Below are 21,369 nucleotides of genomic sequence, written 5' to 3'. Positions count from 1 at the left end.
CCGTACCGATGCAGTGTAAGTGCGGGGACGGTGGCCGACGGTGTTCGACCCCGTTCCGATGTGCAGTTAAGGGGCAGCAGGCCCGTGCAGGCCGTACCGATGCAGTGTAAGTGCGGGGACGGTGGCCGACGGTGGCCGACCCGTTCCGATGTGCAGTTAAAAGGCGGCAGGCCCGTGCAGGCCGAAGGATTTACTGATGTGGTTTAAAGGACGGGGACGGTGGCGCTCCTCCAGACCGTTGCCGGCCCGATCGAGAGGACAGCCCGCCGTATGCCCCGCCACGCCACGCCGCTCACGCCGTGCACTCTAAATCCCACAAGGGGGAGAGGACACGCGAGAGACACCGGCAGACCACCGAGTCCGTCGCTGCCGTAAGGTGGGCGCGAACCCTCGGGAGCCTGAACGCAGAATTCCCGGCCACACCTGACCGTTGCTTCCAATTCCCTTCAACACCCGAGCCGTCCCGTCAAGCAGGAACGGTCCCGCACTCTCATGACCGACTGTTCGCCGAGGAGGCGGACGGCCGGGTCTCCGACCACCGAGTCCGCAAGGCTTACTCGCACGCAGACGTTGGGCCGGGTCGCTCCTCCGAGGAGAAAGACGGACCCGGGCTTCGCCTCCACGGAGGATTGCCCCGGCGCTCGTTCCGGTCGCCCTCGGCACGGTCGTCTTCACCCGCAAAAGTGGAGGAGCGGCCGCCTTCCAAGCCGGTTGTCGATCTCTGGCTGCCCTCGCGGGGAGTGGCAGCCTTGTCCGCGGGGTAACAAAACGACTGGCGAGAGAGTGTGCGATTTCTCGCCGTCATTTCCCAGCCCAGTAAAAAAATGACCACTTTCTCAAGGTAGGTTGAGCAACCTTCTTTTCAATGTAAAACCACCGCAACTTGGTCACATCGGAGGCCAGAGGCGACCTCTCCCGCCGACCGCCCACACTTTAGCCGGTCCCCGCCCGAGTCCGTCACGCCGCCACCCCCGCTACCATCGGGGCCGCCTGACACCTCACGCACCCTGATCGGTCGCCTAGCGGAGCCACGAAGCCGTCCGCGGTGGTCCGACTTAGCCGGGTGATTTGGGCAGACTCCATTTCGTTTTATCTAATTCCATTTCGTTTATTTTCGTTCAAATTCTTTCCACTTCGTTCAATTTCACAATGGAAAATAAATCATATTTCATCAATTCGTAATAAATCTTTTTTAGTTGATATAACAAATTAAAAATCAGTGCGTGCACACTGCCTAGCCTAGAAATAGAAAAAGGTCGGTATTATAATGTTTAGCCAACCAGAGACGATGTCCCTCATGTCAAGATAGCGTCGAAGATGAATATCATTTTCTAATGTCCAGCCTATACTAGTACAGTAGAATGTGTAGATAGGCGAAAATATGATCACCTGTAAATCTAGTATCCAAAAAACTTGCCAAAGATAAACACAAACACAGACATTTTCAAGCTACTTATATATATCTACGTACTTAAGCCAATGCATTTGTAGCGCTTTACAAAAGAGAGAATGTATTGTAACAGACAGAAACGTTTAACACACAATATGTCATTACGCCTTTTACGTCCATATCCATATAGTCATAGTTTTTAGAATAGACTATGCTTATAAATTGCTTTGTCATTCTTGCCATACATTGTACCATGTACAACTGTCGAGGAATAAAGTTCATCCATACACTTAATTCCATTTCGTTCGATTTTGTTCCATTTCGTACGATTTCGCACTTGCTGTAGCTGTACACCCCCATTCACTCATCCTCGCATACTCTGGGAATGGCAAGTGGCGCCTCTAGCTCTGCATACTGTCCTCCACGCCGTTCTGTTTGGGGCCGCACACCCCTACACACATGAAATGGTACATTCCGTCTGTCGTGGCCCGCCTGTCATGGCCCGCCTGTGATGGCCCTGATACTAGCCATACTCGCCACTCGGAGACATCCCCGACTCAAGTTCGGAGAGAAATGTCGTCCAACCTGACAGAGGAGGCGTCGTTCCGAGAGCGTCCTGGCGGCCAATCTGTGTCTCAGGTTAGACTGGAGTCTGTTTTTTACAACTCCCTGTCGTGCTGGTGCCGGGATATGGGGGGGGGAGGGGGATGGGAGGGGGGCGATAGAACTAAAATCTGTCACAGTGTCAGCTATGACGATCTCAGTACGTAAACGTGCACAGCCGCTAGCCGGATAATAGAACCTTTGCTGTCGTTCAAATCCATGCTCTGACTGTCGGTCTGTTCAGGGCACATTTTATGTCTTGTCGACGTGGTGTTTAGTTCCGACATTTAGACACAAACGACACGGCACTAGGTGACGTCATGGCATCCCTGTAATAAGTACCAGATGTACGGAGAGCGGTCCCTGGGAGACTTAGTTGAAGACTCGGTTAGCCTGGATGCCAGACTGTATCCAGGGCCTACACGGGTTTGCGGGAAAAGCTGGCCCTGTCTACCTGGCCTGTCTACCCTGGCTATCTTGTGACGCGCCGTTTTGAGTCACAAGACATGGTCACGGAAAAACTCAATAAAACGGTCGGCACGGGCCAGATCAGGCAACGGAAGCTGTCCTTGTACTCGTCAGACGTAGACTAATCAACTGCTTATTACCGAAGGAATCGGGCTTATGTGTGAAAGGAGACTTATCGAGTTAAAGTTGACCGATTTTCCCTATGTTAACTGCGTGTTTATGCACCAACTTCTTATGGAAAGTATTCTAGTTTGAAAACTGTGTCATCTAATGTCTTTAGGATTTCTACTGTCAACTACGTGTATATGCACCAACTTCTTATGGAACTTATTCCAGCCGGAAAACTGTGTCATCTAATGTCATCTTCACCCCCCCCCCAACCCATCACCAATAGGTGTTGTCTTCCATCCAGCTCAGACACATCTTGAATTGCATTGACCCAGTTTTTCCGCAATGAAAATCCATTAAACCCCCATGCATACCCTTGGGGTCCAAAAAAAGGTAGACAGTCAGGGTAGACAGGCCAGGTAGACAAGGCCTACACAGGTCCAACGAAATCTTGCCACAGAGCAAGGAGCCCTGAGTTAGAACCTGGCCAGCTGGAGTAGCCCTCCTTGTGCAGCCGCGCACAGCTGGTCCTGTGGGAGCATACTTGCTTCCGTTCAGATCCGTGCTCCGACTCTCGGCCTGTTCAACACACATTCATGGTGTGGACGCTTGTAGAGAGCCAAGATAATTTTGGACACGAGATGACATCGTGACATCCCTACACCAATAGAGAGGGATCGTTCTGGGGTGGTAGGTGAGACTTTGGGAACGAGTGGACATGTTCGGGGGAAAGGCCATACATTCTTGTTTCCCGGCATGCTAAAGTGGTGACGTAAGAAGGGCTGTCGCAATGTTTGCTTCCTGTTATGCTAAGGAAGTAGTGTATGATGTCAGGTGATGTTTTGCCTCTCGCGTGAAAAACTAGGTCGGTTTCCTCTTGCTGTGACGAACAGTTAAGAACATACAACAACCAAGATACGAAGTTATGTTGTTTAAAAAAAGACACACCTGAACAATTGCGGGCTTCTTCTGAACATCATTTCTTTTCATTGTGTCAAACATGTTACAATACCAAGTTTTCGTGTTTATTTTTAACTTTTTTCCTCTTGCTAGATGGAAGAAGCAGCAGAAGATCTGCATGAACAGACAGAAGAGAAACAGGCTTGTCCAGAAACAGACCACGGAGGGACAAGGAAACAGCGTCGCAAGACTCACAGCGGTGAGCGACCACATAGATGTCGGGAATGCGAGTTCTCCACATCCAAGATGTCCGCCCTGAAACGGCACGTTAGGACGTCGCACGCCGCGGGTGAAAGTAAACAAACAAAGGAAGACCTTGTAAAGGATGTCAGGGCAACTCACGGTGGTGAGAGGCCTTTTCAGTGCGCTGTCTGCGACTATTCTGCTGCACGAAAGGCTCACCTCAAACTTCACATCATGGCGAAACACAGTAACTACCGACCGTACAAATGCCCACAGTGCGACTACTCTGCAGTCATCCAATCATATTTAAAGGTCCATATGAGGTCACACACTGGTGAGAAGCCATACCGCTGTGAGATGTGTGCTTACTCCACAGCCCGGAAGAGCAATTTGAAGAGTCACATGGCCACCCACACTGGTGTGAAGCGGTACAAGTGTGAATTCTGTGACTATTCTGCAGTACATATGTCCTACTTAAAGTTGCACAGGGCTACACACACTGGTGAGAATCTATACAGCTATGAGACGTGTGCTTACTCCACAGCTTTGAAGTGTAATTTGAAGCGTCATATGGCTGCACACTCTTGGGAGAAACCTTACCAATGTGGCATTTGTGGCTATTCTGCAGCACACATGTCTCACTTAAAGCAGCACATGGCTATTCACACTGGTGAGAAACCATACAAGTGTGGAGTTTGTGATTATTCTGCAATACGAAAGTCCGCTTTGAAATATCACACGGCTACCCACACTGGTGAGAAAGCATACAAGTGTGAATTATGTGACTATTCTGCAGCACAAATGTTTAACTTAAAGCGCCACATCGCTACCCACACTGGGGAGAAACCTTACAAGTGCGAGGTTTGTGATTATTCTGCAGCACAAATGTCCACTTTGAAGAAGCACATAGCTACCCACACTGGGGAGAAAGCATACAAGTGTGTGGTTTGTAGTTATTCTACAGCACGAATGGCCGATTTTAACCGTCACATGGCCACCCACACTGGGGAGAAACCTTACAAGTGCGAGGTTTGTAGTTATTCTACGGGTGACAAGTCTAATTTGAGGAGGCACATGAAGAAACACGCCGATAAAAATCTATGTTAACGTGAACATGTCCTCACAGTCTGGTCATTCTAGTTTCTGTAGTGTTTTTTATGGAAGCCACGACTACAGTTTATAAAGCATACGAGACAAACTGGTAAAGTCACGCCGATAACAAGACATGCGAATGTGTACATGTTCACACAATCTGTTGTTACAAGTTTGTCACTATTCTAGTTTTTGTTGTCTGCTTGTTTCTGTCTTTAGTTTATGGACAGGAGATGAGAAAACAAATGAACACAACAAAAGGACATGGAATGTACGAGACACACTGGTCAAGTCAGCCCATGTGATTATTGTTATTATTGGAATTTTCTTTTCTGATAATGTTCATGTCCTGCATTTATCCTGATGTTAACATACAGACGCTGTAATGATCTCTGATGAAAATGCTGTGTACCGAAATCATCGTCATTATATGTTTGAGACTTTTGTTACATGGCGGGAGCAAACGTGTCTTCCCTCATGCCCAAACCTGGTGGTGCAGTGAATCATGTGGCAGAAATTTCCCACAAGAAATAGTTTTTGTTATTATGACTTATTACCTGGTGGTGATGATATCCAGCAGTACTGTAGTTTGCTTTGGAAATGCATCCATAGTGATGATGTTATTAGCATCTTTTAGTTGTCGGGTTGAATGATTTAAAAGAGTTATAGTAAAACTGTAAGTCACGTTTACGTTCCGTAGTATTAGAATTAAAACGGTTAGCATGAAGTTATGTTTCATAAATGGACATGATCTTGAGGGTGAAGAGAAGAATAAAAACATGTTCCTACCAAACTTGTCGTTAGAGTATTTAGTCATTAGTAAAGATGTTGTGATGTTACATATGTTATAACATTATTTAGAGAAAGGAGATGCAAATTCTGAATGGAGCCTGTTCCGATGATGTTCTTTCATTAAACATTTTATTTTCACACGTCAGAAATGAGCATATTTTGAATCAACTGTGTTCTCACATTTCAGCAATGGCAGACGCTTCATATGACAAAAGCTTACATTGCAATTCTATATGATTTCAAACACGCTAAGCATAGCATAATCATTAGTGTTTCAATACATATAGCATAGGTTGGTAAAATAGAAAATAAACATTACTAACAAACTTTACGGCACACTCGTTACACCGAAGCACAACATTTCTATAAATGAAAGTTGAACTGATGTACATAATTGCGTGTTATATACTTATATGGCACCGATATCAGCAATGCTGCCCAGATGGAGCATTGTACTGCCTTGTTGCAATGTTAAAAGATAAAATAACATTTTAAAGGATGTCAATACAAAATCGGGCGTCAGGATAGCCTTTATGATAATTGCCTTGTTTATTTATACAATGTTATAAATTGTTACAATGTTATACATTGTACTGCCTGTTTTATTTATTTATACTTTGTTGCAATGCTAAAAGATAGAATAACATTTTATAGGATGTCAGTGCAAAATTAGGGGTCAGGATAGCCTATATTATAAAAGACAGATCTGCAGAATAAGTTTGTTACTGAGTTTTAAAGCCTCCTTATTCTTTGCATTAGAAGTGTTTCTAAGAAAGTATGCTCCACTCTGTGGCTTGATTCTTTGCCACACCACCAGAACTGTGAAACGGCTTTTTACTCACACACTGGCGTTGAACACATGTAGTGTTCTCACATCCATTTCCCCTAGGTCCATATACATGTACATGTATGTATGGTCGGCTAACGTTAACTTCTGTTGTCCTGTACCTACAACCCGTACACATTTAGAGTTTCTCATCAGCGTGTTTAGACAGGTGCCGGACAACAGCTGATTTTCGAATAGCTAATCATATTCACACAGCTCACACTAGGGTTTCTCACCAGTATGAGTTTTCATATGTGTGAATAGGTTATGCTTGCGAGCTGTTCTGAACCCGCACTTGCCACACGTGAATGGTTTCTCTCCAGAGTGTTTGGTTAGATGTCTCTTTAATGTGTACTTCTGTGCAGCAGAATAATCGCACTGGTCACACTTGTAGGGTTTTACGCCAGTATGGCATCTCATATGTTTTGATAAGTGAGACTTTTGAGTTGCTCTGTACCCGCACTCCCCACACATGAATGGTTTTTCTCCAGAGTGTTTTGCTAGATGTTGGTCCAAATTGGATTTCTGTGCAGCGGAATAATCACACTGGTCACATTTGTAGGGTTTTTCTCCTGTATGAGTTCTCATATGTATGGACAACTTGAGCTTTTGAGCTGTCCTGTACCCGCACTCCCCACACATGAATGGTTTTTCTCCAGAGTGTTTTGCTAGATGTCGGTCCAAATTGGATTTCTGTGCAGCAGAATAATCACACTGGTCACATTTGTAGGGTTTTTCTCCTGTATGAGTTCTCATATGTCTGGATAACTTGAGCTTTTGAGCTGTCCTGTACCCGCACTCATCACACATGTAGGGTTTCTCACCGGTGTGTTTGTCTAGATGGCTGTTTAAGGTGGATTTCTTTGCAGCAGAATAATCACACTGGTCACACTTGTAGGGCTTTTCTCCTGTGTGGGTTCTCATATGTTCAGATAAATTAGACTTTTTAGTTGTTCTGTACTTACATTCCCCACATATGTAGGGTTTCTCTCCAGTATGTTTTGATAGATGACTGTCCAAATTGCATTTCTGTGCAGCAGAATAATCACACTGGTCACACTTGTAGGGTTTTTCACCAGTATGGGTTCTCATATGTCTGTATAGGCTACCCCTGTCAGCTGACCTGTACCCGCACTCTCCACACATGAAGGGTTTGTCACCAGCATGTTTGGCTAGATGGTTGTCCAATGTGGATTTCTCTGCAGCAGAATAGTCACACTGGTCACATTTGTAGGGTTTTTCACCAGTATGAGTTCTCATATGTTCGGATAGGTGATGCTTGTGAGCTGTCCTAAACTCACACTCCCCACACATGTAGGGCTTCTCACCGGTGTGTTTGGCTAGATGTTGGTCCAAATGATGTTTCTGTGCAGCGGAATAGTCACACTGGCCACACTTGTAGGGTTTTTCACCAGTATGGGTTCTCATATGTTTTGATAGGTGATGCTTGTGAGCTGTCCTGTACCCGCACTCCCCACACATGTAGGGTTTCTCACCAGCGTGTTTGGCTAGATGTCGATCCAAATAATATTTCTGTGCAGCAGAATAGTCACACTGGTTACACTTGTAGGGTTTTTCACCAGTATGGGTTCTCATATGTCTGGATATGTGACTCTTGTTAGCTGTCCTGTACCCGCACTCCTCACACATAAAGGGTTTCTCAACCGAATTTTCTGATGGCTTTTTGTCCAAACTGGCTTTGCTTTTCGTTGGATGGTCTTCTAAATTGCTCTGATGTTTGTCCCCTAAAACTCCAGTAGGAGACCGGGCATCACAGAAGCTCTGGTGAACAGCACTAGGAGACCCATCACCTGCCTTTGCCATGTCTAACCTAACGGATGAAAAATTGAAAAGGTCAAACACATCAATCTTAGAATAAGGATAAGTCAAGATTGCATTCTTATTCTGCCAAAAAACTTCTACCAAAAAAAAGTTGCTGCAACAAGGGTTGAACCTCAACTGGAATCGTAATGACGCTGAAACCTGACCCAGTTGTTCTCTCTGCTGCCCCCCCCCCCCCCCTAATGTTTATGAATCTTCTTTACCAACAGTTTTTCCAAAGTTGCATGCACGACCCGGAAACCTGTTTTTAGTCTAAAAAGGGTTTCTATTGTAATATTCTGTCATATTTTGGTGATACTGTAGCACCCTTATTAGAGCTTTTCTAACACAAACGGACCCTTTGTCCCGAACAACGTGGCTTGTGGTTTCGCCCCCGCCCCCCTCCCCAAGCGCCAATTTTCTCACCCCGAAAAGTTTTACGTTACGTCCTAATGTGACCGGTACACCATAGAAACCACCTATAGCCACTCTGCTTCACGGTAAGATAGATATGTAGTATATTTCAAGTTCTTACCTGCTTTTATTGTTGATTTTCCCTTCACACAATCCGGCAAGCGTCTCTAACGAAGCAGCGGGTGAAAGGTGAACTGAGGGTGGGGTGAAAGGTCACATTTTGTGCCTCGTTACCCAGTTAGTGTGTGGAAAGTTCCGCCTACATGTTTATATTATGGTTGAACCCATTTGCTTAGCTTACCTTTCTGGATTCTTTTGGTATGTTTATTTTTCTTCCTTCCTTCCTTCCTTCCTTCCTTCCTTCCTTCCTTCCTTCCTTCCTTCCTTCCTTCCTTCCTTCCTTCCTTCCTTCCTTCCTTCCTTCCTTCCTTCCTTCCTTCCTTCCTTTCTTCATTTCTTCCTTCAGCTTCTTTCTTTCTTTGTTAAGTCTGAACTTTTATACAGGGGACTGTAATTTAGATGGGAAAAATCACCAATGGAGGTGGGTTAGCATCTTGTGCACACAAAATAAACCTTTGACTAATCATTATACTTCACGTTATAGTTCTCGGTGAGTGTTCTCTCCCTCTGTATCGACAGTTACATTCTATTTTTCTAATTATTGCCGGGTTTAAGATTGCCTTTGCCCACTTTTAAATTGAAAGTTCTTTGCAAATTCTTGCTTGTAGGCTGATTTCAAGTACACGTACATGTAACACGGAGTAGACGCGCAGAAAATGATGAACAATGTAACATATGACTACTCCCTTCTTAGCCACTGACACCAAGTTCCAACTTAATGGTTCGGTTTCTTTTACCGAGACAGTGGAAGACGAATGAAAAAGACATTACAACCTCGAACCGCCAACACCCAGCTCATTCTTTTAATGTCTGCGTAACTGGATAGACGATAAGACTCGTCTTCCATATTTTCATTACAGGTGGGATATGTTTTGTTTTGTTTATGTCATGGGCTGTTGATTTATGTATAATCTAACATTCATTATTGAGGGAACGAAGCCGTTTAACCTTTAACCCTTCTGTAAGTCAGGTAACCCTGTGACATTTCCTTTAGGCCAGATGGGATATGTTTTGTTTATTATGTCATGGGCTGTAGATTGAAGAATAATCTAACATTCAGCGTCGTTATTGAGGAAACCATTCCTTTTAACTTTTCCTCTGAGTTGCCTCGTAATCACATTCACCACGCATGCAGGGCTTTGTGTTTTGCTACATGAACCAAGCCTTTTATCTTTTAAACCTTTTGGTAAGTCAGGTAACCCTGTAACATTTCTTTCAGGTCTGTTAGAGAGAGTTGGAACGTTTTCACTTGTACGGCCAGCATGGTAGCATCTACCAGTTTCAGTTCAGTTCAGTTCATCCTCTTGAGTTAGAGGTGACACACATGTTTCCACAACTTTCTGTCGCCCATGACAGATCGAAGATCCTACCACACTAGATCAACATGAAATGAAACCTGTTCTTTTATTACACTTACTAGCATATTTTTATTAACATTAGTAGCATATTCTATTAAACTTATTAGCATATTATCATTAACATTAGTAAAATATTTTATTAAACTTATTAGCATATTATCATTAACATTAGTAAAATATTTTATTAAACTTATTAGCATATTTTGAATCAGCTGTGTTCTTACACACCGACCATGACAGACGCTTCATAAAACATAATCTTAGCTGACTATAATACATTCCAGATATATCATTCATAATTATCCCAATATATAGTGTATATGCTAGTAAATATCATATCGACCATGACAGACGTTTCACAAAACACAACCTTAGTTCACTATGATACATTCCAGGTATATCAGTCATAATTATTCCAATATATAGTGTATATGCTAGTAAATGAGTAAGTAAGAAAAAAAAACATCGCAGCCTTGAAAAATGCACAGCTTTTTGAAATTATATCAGTAATTATGCTTGTTATCAGTAATCATGCTTCTTAAAATATTCTAAATCAATATTCTTACATATAAAACATGAAATTCGCTTCATATTACAGAAGATTATGTTAAACACTCCATTAAAGATAATTATTCGTGTACTAATATATAGGTATAGGTTAGTGATTAATCAGCTTTTAACTTTATGAAGACTTGAAATAAAGCACAACCTTTAGTAAAATGTCAGCACAAAGTCAGCTGTCAGGATAGCCTATATTAGATTTAACGGAAATAAGTTTGGTATCGAGTGTCAAAACCTTCTTTACACCTTGTTGCGTCACCTACATGTAAAGCAATTCAAACAAAGCATGTTCCACTCTGCTGTACGTTTTCTTTTGAGTAACATGACATAAAGTACTCGATAGAGACTAAAGTACTCTAGATGTACAGATTCTGCACAGTGTTATCATATTTGTGCAGATTCTATTCTGTATGAATAAGTCTTCTCACAGTTCCAGCACCACAGGGGGTTTGTCGGTAATGTCATAGGTTAAATCCACTCCAAGCGGGATCGGGAATGACGCAACCACGTCTCGACGTTGTTTACAAATGAGGAATCTTACACATTGACCTTGGACGACAATGCACCACGAAAGCAGATGCGCATTTGGAACTGTGAAATGACATATTCTCAGACAGACATTGGGATAGAACACATGTAGTGTTCTTAATCAATGTTCCATACATATGTATCGATGGCTGAATAACTTCTGTTGTCCTGTACCTGCGATTCGTACACATTTCTCATCAGTGTGTTTAGCTACATGCCCGACAAAATCTGATTTTCGAGCTGCTGAATACTCACACTGGTTACACTTGTAGGTTCGTTATTCAGCAATGTGGGTTCTCATATGGCTGGATAAGTGACACTTGTGAGCTGTTCTGTATCCGCACTTGTCACACATAAAGGGTTTCTCACCAGTATGGGTTTTCATATGTCTGGATAAGGCAGATTTGTGACCTGTTCTGTACCCGCACTCCCCACACTTGTAGGGTTTCTCACCAGTATGGGTTCTCATATGCCTGGATAAGTGACTCTTGTCAGCTGTCCTGTACCCGCACTCGCCACACATGTAGGGTTTCTCACCAGTGTGTTTAGCTAGATGGCTGTCCAAAGTGGATTTCAATGTAGCAGAATAGTCACACTGGTCACACTTGTAGGGCTTCTCACCAGTATGGGTTCTCATATGTGTGGATAAGGCAGATTTGTGACCTGTTCTGTATCCGCACTCCCCACACATGTAGGGTTTCTCACCAGTATGGGTTCTCATATGACTGGATAAGGCAGATTTGTGACCTGTTCTGTACCCGCACTCCCCACACATGTGGGGTTTTTCTCCAGTGTGTTTGACTAGATGTCGGTCCAATGTGGATTTATGTGCAGCGGCATAATCACACTGGTCACACTTGAAGGGTTTTTCTCCTGTGTGGATTCTCATATGTTCGGATAAGTCAGAATTGTTAGTTGTTTTGTACCCGCACTCCCCAAACATTAAGGGTTTCTCACTGGTGTGTTTGGCTAGATGTCGGTCCAAATGATGTTTCTGTGCAGCGGAATAGTCACACTGGTCACACTTGTAGGGTTTTTCACCAGTATGGGTTCTCATATGCACGGATAGGTTACGCCTGTCGGCTGTCCTGTACCCGCACTCACTACACATGTAGGGTTTCTCACCGGTGTGTTTGGCTAGATGTCTGTTCAAGGTGCTCTTCTTTCTGGCAGAATAATCACACTGGTCACATTTGTAGGGTTTTTCACCGGTATGGGTTCTCATATGTTCGGATAGGTGATGCTTGTGAGCTGTCCTAAACTCACACTCCCGACACATGTAGGGCTTCTCACCGGTGTGTTTGGCTAGATGTTGGTCCAAATGATATTTCTGTGCAGCGGAATAGTCACACTGGCCACACTTGTAGGGTTTCTCGCCAGTATGGGTTCTCATATGTTTTGATAGGTGATACTTGTGAGCTGTCCTGTGCCCGCACTTCTCACACATGTAGGGTTTCTCACCGGTGTGTTTGGCTAGATGTTGGTCTAAAGTGGATTTCTGTGCAGCGGAATAGTCACACTGGTCACACTTGTAGGGTTTTTCTCCAGTATGAGTTCTCATATGTTGGGATAAGTTATACATTTGGGTTGTTCTGAACCCGCACTCCCCGCACATGTAGGGTTTTGTATGAGTTCTTAGATGTTTCGATAGCTCATGCTTCTCAGCTGTCTTGTACCCACACTCCCTGCACATGTGGGGTTTGTCACCTGTATGAGTTCTCATCATATGTCTGGATAGGCTACGCTTGTGAGCTGTCCTGTACCCGCACTCCCCACACTGATAGGGTTTTTCACCGGTATGTTTGGCTCGATGACTGTCCATTGAGGACTTCGCTGCAGAAGAGTAGTCACACTGGTCACATTTGTAGGGTTTTTCACCAGTATGAGTTCTCATATGTTTGAATAGGTGAGACCTGTCAGTTGTCCTGTACCCGCATTCTCCGCACATGTAGGGTTTATCACCAGTGTGGTTGGCTAGATGCCTGTCCAAATGGAATTTCTGTGCAGCAGAGTAGTCACACTGGTCACACCTGTACGGTTTTTCACCAGTATGGGTTCTCATATGTCTGAACAACTTGGACTTGTACTTAGCCCTGTACCCGCACCCGGAACACATGTAGTGTTTCTCACCAGTGTTTTCTTCTGGCTGATTGTCAAAACTTGTCTTGGTTTCTGACGGCTGGTCTTCAGCATTGCTTGTGTCTCTATCCCGTGAAACTCCAGTAGGATACCCACCCCAGAAATGCCAGGACACTGCTGGCTGGTCTTTTACATTGCTTTTATCCCTGTCCAATGAAACTCCAGTTGGAGAGCCATCACAGAAGCTGTGGGGAACAGCAGTAGGAGACCCATTCCCTGCCTCTGCCATGTCTAACCTAGTGGACAAAAATTGAAATGATGAAGCACACATTAGTGGCCAGGTATTGGACATAACAGGACTTGGCACATTTAGGAATCTTGCAACAAATCTTACAAATCGAGTGGTATAGCGTTATCACAGTTAGAACTAAATAAGTAAACGCCTGGGTAGCCGTGGCGACTAACGAAGGGAGTTTTTGCTTGATATTACATATACTTTCCCTTCTTAGTCGTGGAGCACGACACAATTTCACTTCTACTTGTGCGACACCGGCCTTCTAAACTTGCATGCCGGGTCCGATTCTTGTTCTCCCTGAACTCCCAACGCACTTGGTGCGTTTACTCACATGACTGGGCTTGACCAATCAGGCTGTACAAGCCATGACGTTGTATTTAGAACCAAAATGGTGGGCCCGATGCTGTTTTCCATTGACTTTTGCCGCATCAAGCCCTGTTGTGGATTAACTTGCGGTTTGCGGCGTTGCTAAAGCGCCCGGCGACGTATGTAAGTGCGTTGGGAGTTCAGGGAGAACAAGAATCGGGCCCGGCGTGCAAGTTAGAAGGCCGGCGTCGCACGAGTAGAAGTGAAATTGTGTCGTGCCCCACGACTGAGAAGGGAAAGTATATGTAATATCAAGCAAAGATTACCTTCGTTAGTCGCTACGGCTACCGCCTGGGTGCCAATACATTGAGGTATGGGTACACAGTATTTCGCCGCGACCCCCGGAGTCTGTGACGTAGCGGTAAGAAAATAGTGCGCCCTAAACCTTGAACCGTGTGTAAAAACGTTATCGTGAATGCCAGCGAGGCACAAACTTTACTGTATGGCAGTATAATAAGTGGGCTTTTAGATCGTAGGAATGAGACTGTGAAGTTTTCCCATTCGGCGTATAAATGCGCGTGACCTTTGCAGCTGCCTGCCGAGGTGAGTCGGCTTCACTTCCGCATGACCCCGCATGACCCCATATCAAAGTGGCCGTCAAATTGTTAAAAAACCATAACTTTTTTTGCTTTTCAGTTATTTTGTAGATCGTACCCTCGACTTCAACATATTTGTTTGTTGTGATTTTGTAGGGTACCCTACTAATGTACTATGATTTTATCCACGTCGATGTGGGTCACTTTGTGGTCCTTAACTATAGAAACTGTGTTCTGCTACCTTGAAGGACAGTTACTAAAGCATTAAACAATTTGTTACACATTATTCATATACCTTTATTCATATAGAGTAAGCAGCCTGATTTTATCACTACTATTTCACCCAGATTTGTCACAAGCAGAAACTGAGACTTCTTCTTTCTGTGCCTCCCCCCCCCCCTTCAGTATCATGAATCTGTTATACAACAAACCATAACCTCCTTAAACAAACCATTTTTCCAAAGTTGACCACGCATGGTCAAAATTAAATTTGCTTTTCGTTTCATTTCCACATTCTCTCTATTGCAGTTGCCACCCCTCTTGGGATTTTTCTAACAAAAACGGCACTTCTATCCCGAAATACGTGACGTGTGGTTTCGCCCCCTCCCCCCTTCTCTCGACCTCCGAAAAGCCTTACATTTCGTCCTAGTGTGGCCCGTACACCATAGAAACGACCTATAGCTCCTCTGGTATTTAGCATAACTCAAGTTCTTACCTGATTCTAGTGTTGATTTTTCTCTTCACAATCCTGCAAGTCTCTTCTTACCTAAGCTAAGCGGCGGGTGAAAGGTGAACTTGACTTGGGGTGAAAGGTCATATTGTGCGCCTGGTTACCCAGTTTCTGTGGATATTTCTGCCTTCATTGTAGACATTTCAAAAGGGCTACACCCATCCGCTGCTCTTTTTGTTATCCTTTTTTTGGCAAAAGAGAATGTCACATACAGGGTATTTACATGGGAAGAAAAAAATCACCAACGGAGACAAAAGACACTTTGTAACTGGTGTTTTTTTGCCTTGGTTATTTTGCGTGTATAACTGGCGTTGGCACATTATACATTATGTACGCATATACATGTAGATATACTTTCTGTCCCTTTGTTAGCTCTTAGTAGTAAATATATTTCTATCATGGAAGCTCATCTGTGTTTGTAGTAATTACTTTGCGCCTGATTACCCACTAATTGGGAGGGAATTTCTGCATACATTACAAAAGGCCTAACACTTATCCACTGCCATTTCTGTTTTCAGCTTGTTTGCTTTTTTGTCATCAGAGAATGTCATACACGGGTTTATGCAGTTGATATGGGAAGAAAATTCACCAACGGAGGTGCGTACCATCTTGTACACAAAATACAGTGTTTTTTTTGCCTGGAATATTTTGCGTCTATAACTGGTGTTCGCACATTATATACTCTGTACGCAAACAGATATACTTTCTGAATCCGTGTTAGCTCTCAGTGTAAATATAAACTATTATTATCATGGAAGCACATCAGTGTTGGTAGTAATCATGTGATTCATGATAGTGGCTACGGCACGAATTTCTAGTGCGTACGGCAAGAATAACGGGGTACAACAGTAAAGGAGTTACATGGGGGTGCTGTGTGATGAAAATGGAATCCATAGCGCTAGAAAGATGTGACCCTGTCCGGCCAGCACAACAACATACATATGCGACAAAATTAAAAATTGAATAGAACAGGTGCTTATTATCTTAACTTTTACCGTTTGGTAGACTGACGAATGATGTACGGCTACAAAATAACTTTAGTTAAGAGTCTGAATCGCCTTATGGTTAAGAAGGCCTAAGAACGCACCTGTGCAAAAATTATCCGATTCAGCCATTTGCGGCTGCGACATACTTTTCATTGACCATGTTCATCAAATAAACCAGTCATTAACTCATTCATTCAATTGTTCATGGAGATATGAGGTCGTGGAACTCTTTTTTGAATGAACTGCGTCCTTACATATCAGTCAACTATGGCAATTGCTTCGTATAACACGAGCTTCACAATTCTTCATAATGTTAAACACTTCAGGTATAGTATAATCATTAGTGTTAAAATATAATATAGTGTAAAATGTTACAGGTTGGCAAATAAGGGAGCAAGTAAACATCACAGCCTCTAACTTTATCCACACTCGTTAAAGCCTCGGACTTACACTGAAGCACAATATTTTGTAGGATGTCAGTACAAATCTAGCTGTCAGGATAGCCTATGTTAGATTTGACGGAAATTCATTTCAGGATTTTTCACCAGTGTGTTTGGCTAGATGTCGGTTCAAATGGTATTTCTGTGCAGCGGAATAGTCACACTGGTCACACTTGTAGGGTTTTTCACCAGTGTGGGTCCTCATATGTCTGGATAGGTTACTCCTGTCAGCTGACCTGTACCCGCACTCCCCACACATGTAGGGTTTCTCCCCTGAGTGTTTTGCTAGATGGCTGTCTAAGGTGGATTTCTGTCTAGCAGAGTAGTCACACTGGTCACACTTGTAGGGTTTTTCACCAGTATGGGTTCTCATATGTTCGGATAGGTTTCGCTTTTGAGCTGCCCTGTACCCGCACTCCCCACAGATGTAGGGTTTCTCACCAGTGTGTTTGGCTAGATGGCTGTCCAAGGTGGATTTACGTGCTGCAGAATAATCACACTGGTCGCACTTGAAGGGTTTTTCACCTGTATGGGTTCTGATATGTTTGGAAAGGCTACCCTTGTCATCTGTCCTGTACCCGCAATCGTCACACATGTAGGGTTTCTCACCGGTGTGTTTTGCGAGATGTTCGTTCAAATGGGATTTCTGTGCAGCGGAATAGTCACACTGGTCACACTTGTATGGTTTTTCACCTGTATGGGTTCTCATATGTCTGGATAGGTTACTCCTGTCAGCTGACCTGTACCCGCACTCTCCGCACATGTAGGGTTTTTGTCCAGAGTGTCTTGCTAGATGTCTCTTCAAGGCTGATTTTTGTGCAGCAGAATAGTCACAATGGTCACACTTGAAGGGTTTTTCACCAGTATGGGTTCTCATATGTCTAAGTAGGTCAATCTTGTTGGCTGTCTTGTACCCGCATTTCTCGCACATGTAGGGTTTTTCACCCATGTGTATTGCTAGATGGCTGTCCAAGGCGGATTTATCTGCAGCAGAATAGGCACACTGGTTACACTTGTAAGATTTTTTACCCATATGGATTCTCCTATGTCCGGTTAGGCCACATGTTTTAGCTGACCTGTACCCAGACTCACCGCACATGTAGGGTTTCTCATCAGTCTGTGCTTCTGGCTGGTCTTCAATATTGTTTGCATTCCTGTGCAATGAAACTCCAGTAGGAGACCCATCACAAAAGCTCTTGGGAACAGCAGTGAGAGACCCATTACCTGCCTCTGCCATGTCTAACCTAATAGACAAATACATTTAAAATGTGAAACACATCAATAAAAAATAATATATGAAAAGTTTTATTGCAAATTCCTGCCCGTAGGCTAATTGCAAGTACATGTACATGTAACACGGAGTGGGCGGACAGACAATAACAGTATAACAAATGTCTACTCTAGTCTTAACTACTGCCACTAAGTTCTAGAGTGCATTTTGTGTTGATTTCCGGTTTTTGTCTTCTTTGTTGCGTTGTGTGTATAGATGGGATTTGTAAGATCAACGCAATTCAGGGGTAACTGGGGTAACATAATATACCGTGGCATTGTATAAATTACTTGTATTTCTGCCATGTTGATATTAAAGATTAAAGATCATTTTTCTGCTGATTCCAAAACCAGGAAGCTGCCACAACGACTTTGCATCCACCGCTCCCATTTAATTACCTCCAAACATGACCCACTTGTACCCCCCCCCTCTTCACTTTCGAATCTGCTTTACAAACCATATTTGTAAATTCTTCCGATCTCATGTTTTCTATTGTACTTCTGTCTTATTTTGGTGGTTCTGTAACAACCTTTGTGGAGTTTTTTTCTGACAAAAACGACTATATTTTTGCCTCGTGACGTGTGGTGTCGCCCCCCTCCCCTCCCTAATTTTCCCACACAGAAAAGCCTTACATTCCGTCCTAATGTGCCCCGTACATCACAGAAACGACATATAGCTCCTCTGCGGCACGAAAGGGTAGTCATTTATCATAACTCGCTTTCTTACCTGCTTCCAGGGTTGATTTCTACCTTCACAAATCCTGCAAGCGTCTTCTATGAAAAGTCACGGGTGAAAGGTGAACTTAGCGTGGGGTGAAAGGTCATCATTTGTCCCTCGTTACCCAGTTATTGTGTGGGAAGTTCTGCCTACATTGTAGAATGCGTTTACACGACTACTGCCCTTTCTGCATTCTTTTTCTTGGTTGCCTTCGCCAAAAAGGTTAGATTTACTTGTATGACCTTGTAGAGCCTGGGGACAAGATGGAGGTTGTATCGGGTGCGAGGGGGGGGGTTGTGATAGTAGGATTGGTCTGGACCAATCGTAGGGAATTACGCTGGAGGAAGCAACCTCTGACCTCCGCTCGTGCCACGCTCTCAACGCGAAATCCGCCGCCTTGTGCGGCCGGCTCGCCTCCCTCGCAATGTTAACGCAGGGCCGCGGTGTGCAACCACAGTAGCGTGCAAGGACTCCCAGAAACGTTGTCCACCTGGATTCGCAGTTCTAAGCAAGAGTTTCACCCGAAGACTGATTCCGGCTGTCTCTACACTGTTCGTAATCTGTGGCGGCGTTCTGCAGCGAGGTTTCTTCACCAGCCCCAGGGACTGCACACCCGCCTGCCCCGTGTAAGTTTCCCCGACATCCACATTCTGAGCCTTAATCAAGCCTCTCAACCTACCGTGCGACGTTTCCCAACTGCCGAGGCACAAGAACCTGCCAAGAAACCTGCGGGTTGCCGTCCCACAATAGCGTATTTACAGAGAGTCTACAACGATCGGACCGACAGCCCCCCTCCCTCACTCACTTCCCGCCCTTGAAGCGGGGTCTCGCGAGACTTCGGCCCGTGATTTGAGCAGCCATGTTACTTCTCGCGAACCGAACAACTTATCCACGAGCTTCCACGAGCGGTAGTTCCTCATCGCACGCCCTCCTCCCTTTCCACCCGTACCTACACGGTCTACAAGAACGCGGTGTGCATCTACAGCAGCGTACTCAAGGCCCCCCCCCCCACTCCACGTCGATGCGACTTAACCTTCCGGTCCGGCTCGGAGTCCGCGGCAGCGTCCTGCAGCGAGATCGTCATCAGCCTGGAATACTACGCACACCCGAAACTCTTGACTCTTTCCAGTAGAGTAGAATAGATTAGAGTAGTTTAGCACAGCCAGATTGACAGTTCATCAAGACCAGCTCCAGCTGCGTGCCGAAGACACCATCGCACACTACCTCTCAGCGGTGAAACTACTTCATCAGTTTCACGGACATTTCGAGTTCAGCCTACAACACTTTGAACTCCAGCAGACATTGCGGGGGCTGAAAAAGCTGCTGCGTCACCGTCCCAAAGAAGCCCACCCCATCACCCCAGAGTTTCTCTTTCGAGTCCGACAGTTTCTAAACCTGGCCATTCCTAAAAGATGCCACCACCTGGACTGCCCTTTTGATCGGATTCTTTGCATACCTGAGAAGGTCCAACCTCGTTCCGACCTCACCCAAGAGTCTCGAGCAGAACAAGCATCTGCGGCGCTGTGACATCTTGTACGCGGAGGAGGGTCTTCTCATCCGTAATAATTGGTCCAAGACTATCCAAGCCAACGAACGAGACCTCATTGTACCAATACTGGCTATTCCAGGCTCTCCACTTTGCCCGGTGGCGGCCTTCTTTAACATGCTACAACTGTGCCCGGCACCCCAGGATGCACCGGCCTTCGTCCTGCCAACGACCCCACGCCGCAGATACCGGGGGGGGGGGGGTTGTGTTTATAGGTTCAGAATGGAAACAGGAGTACGGTGGGGGTGAGGGTAAGTAGTGTATGAAGAACAGTTTGGCAAATATATGTATGGTAATTTCTAAACCACCAAATTCACTGTCTACTCTCCGATCATCGAGGTTTTTTTTACTCTGATGAATCTTCACCTCAAAACTGATTTCTGCTTCTCTCTAGACCGCTTCGCACTAAAGGTTGAACAAATATATAAACGTTTTCAAAACTGGGTGTGATTTGTACAACCCCACTCGGTGTTTGCCTTGGTAAAGGCTAGGTATTCAGACACGACTGTGACTGTGCAGCACCATTGGGTACGGCACAAAAGTACATCGTCTGGTGGATACGGTAGGAATAACCGAGTGCTGCAAGAACTGAAAGTGGATACGGCTAAAATATGCGCAGGAATTTCTTTTGGGTGTGGCAAAAATCACCGGTTACGGAAGGAATTACTCCAGGAAATGAGTTTCTTGGGGGTGCTTTGATGAAAATGATAATAATATCTATTAAACGCTTTTATTTTCGGAAGGAATTTCGTAGGGTGCGTAAAGAATTACGTCAGGAAAAGAGTTCTATGCTTTGATGAAAGTGATAATAATAACGATGGTGCCTGTAACCTGTACAGCATCACAATAACTTACATCAACCACACAAGGGAAAATGGAATGGAACCTGTTCATCTATTAAACGTTTTTATTTCGCTTGTCGAAAATTACCATACTTTGAATCAACTTTGTTCTTAAATATCGGCCATGAAAGTCGCTTCATATTACAAACTTCGCGATTCTACATAATGTTAAACACTCTACATGATAGCATGATTATTAGTGTTCCAATATATAGTGTATAGGTTAGAGCATAAGTGGGAAAATAAACATCACATACAGCCTATAACATCATGCACACTTGTTACACTGAAGCACAAGATAGGTTAGGATGTGAGCTGTCAGGATAGCCTATATTAGA

The 21,369-nt window shown here is 44.4% G+C and overlaps 4 protein-coding genes across 5 annotated transcripts in view; 1 reads left to right on the top strand and 3 right to left on the bottom strand.

Annotated features, from left to right (window-relative positions):
• LOC136424851 (zinc finger protein 782-like) overlaps positions 1–5,340 on the top strand; it is a 33,744-nt gene extending 28,404 nt beyond the window's left edge. The window contains exons 1-3 of one of the 2 annotated variants that reach the window (XM_066413545.1): positions 1,952–2,029; positions 3,623–3,659; positions 3,710–5,340. In XM_066413545.1, the coding sequence (XP_066269642.1) occupies positions 3,648–3,659; positions 3,710–4,819 (1,122 nt within the window). In that variant the 5' untranslated portion in view covers positions 1,952–2,029; positions 3,623–3,647 and the 3' untranslated portion in view covers positions 4,820–5,340. Of the gene's footprint in view, positions 1–1,951; positions 2,030–3,622 lie in introns of those variants that run through there. The other variant, XM_066413534.1, reaches the window with a different exon arrangement.
• A 1,304-nt stretch (positions 5,341–6,644) lies between these two features.
• Positions 6,645–8,870, bottom strand: LOC136427332 (zinc finger protein 84-like). The gene is made up of 3 exons (XM_066416150.1): positions 8,779–8,870; positions 7,136–8,253; positions 6,645–7,090 (listed from the first exon to the last, which is right to left on the bottom strand). Exons 2-3 carry the CDS (start codon positions 8,244–8,246, stop codon positions 6,645–6,647), a joined length of 1,557 nt encoding a protein of 518 aa, XP_066272247.1. The 5' UTR covers positions 8,247–8,253; positions 8,779–8,870.
• Positions 8,871–10,319: 1,449 nt separating this feature from the next.
• Positions 10,320–15,340, bottom strand: LOC136424800 (zinc finger protein 845-like). Its single transcript, XM_066413467.1, has 2 exons — positions 15,216–15,340; positions 10,320–13,599 (listed from the first exon to the last, which is right to left on the bottom strand). The coding sequence occupies exon 2, from the start codon at positions 13,590–13,592 to the stop codon at positions 11,502–11,504; it is 2,091 nt and encodes a 696-aa protein (XP_066269564.1). The 5' UTR covers positions 13,593–13,599; positions 15,216–15,340; the 3' UTR covers positions 10,320–11,501.
• An 897-nt stretch (positions 15,341–16,237) lies between these two features.
• Positions 16,238–18,791, bottom strand: LOC136424688 (zinc finger protein 84-like). Its single transcript, XM_066413315.1, has 2 exons — positions 18,653–18,791; positions 16,238–17,900 (listed from the first exon to the last, which is right to left on the bottom strand). The coding sequence occupies exon 2, from the start codon at positions 17,891–17,893 to the stop codon at positions 16,748–16,750; it is 1,146 nt and encodes a 381-aa protein (XP_066269412.1). The 5' UTR covers positions 17,894–17,900; positions 18,653–18,791; the 3' UTR covers positions 16,238–16,747.
• Between the last annotated feature and the right edge of the window lie 2,578 nt (positions 18,792–21,369).

Source organism: Branchiostoma lanceolatum, chromosome 1 (assembly GCF_035083965.1).
Source record: "Branchiostoma lanceolatum isolate klBraLanc5 chromosome 1, klBraLanc5.hap2, whole genome shotgun sequence".
Lineage (NCBI taxonomy): Eukaryota > Metazoa > Chordata > Leptocardii > Amphioxiformes > Branchiostomatidae > Branchiostoma > Branchiostoma lanceolatum.
Note: the sequence above shows the minus strand (reverse complement) of the source record. Positions and strands in the feature narration are given on the sequence as shown.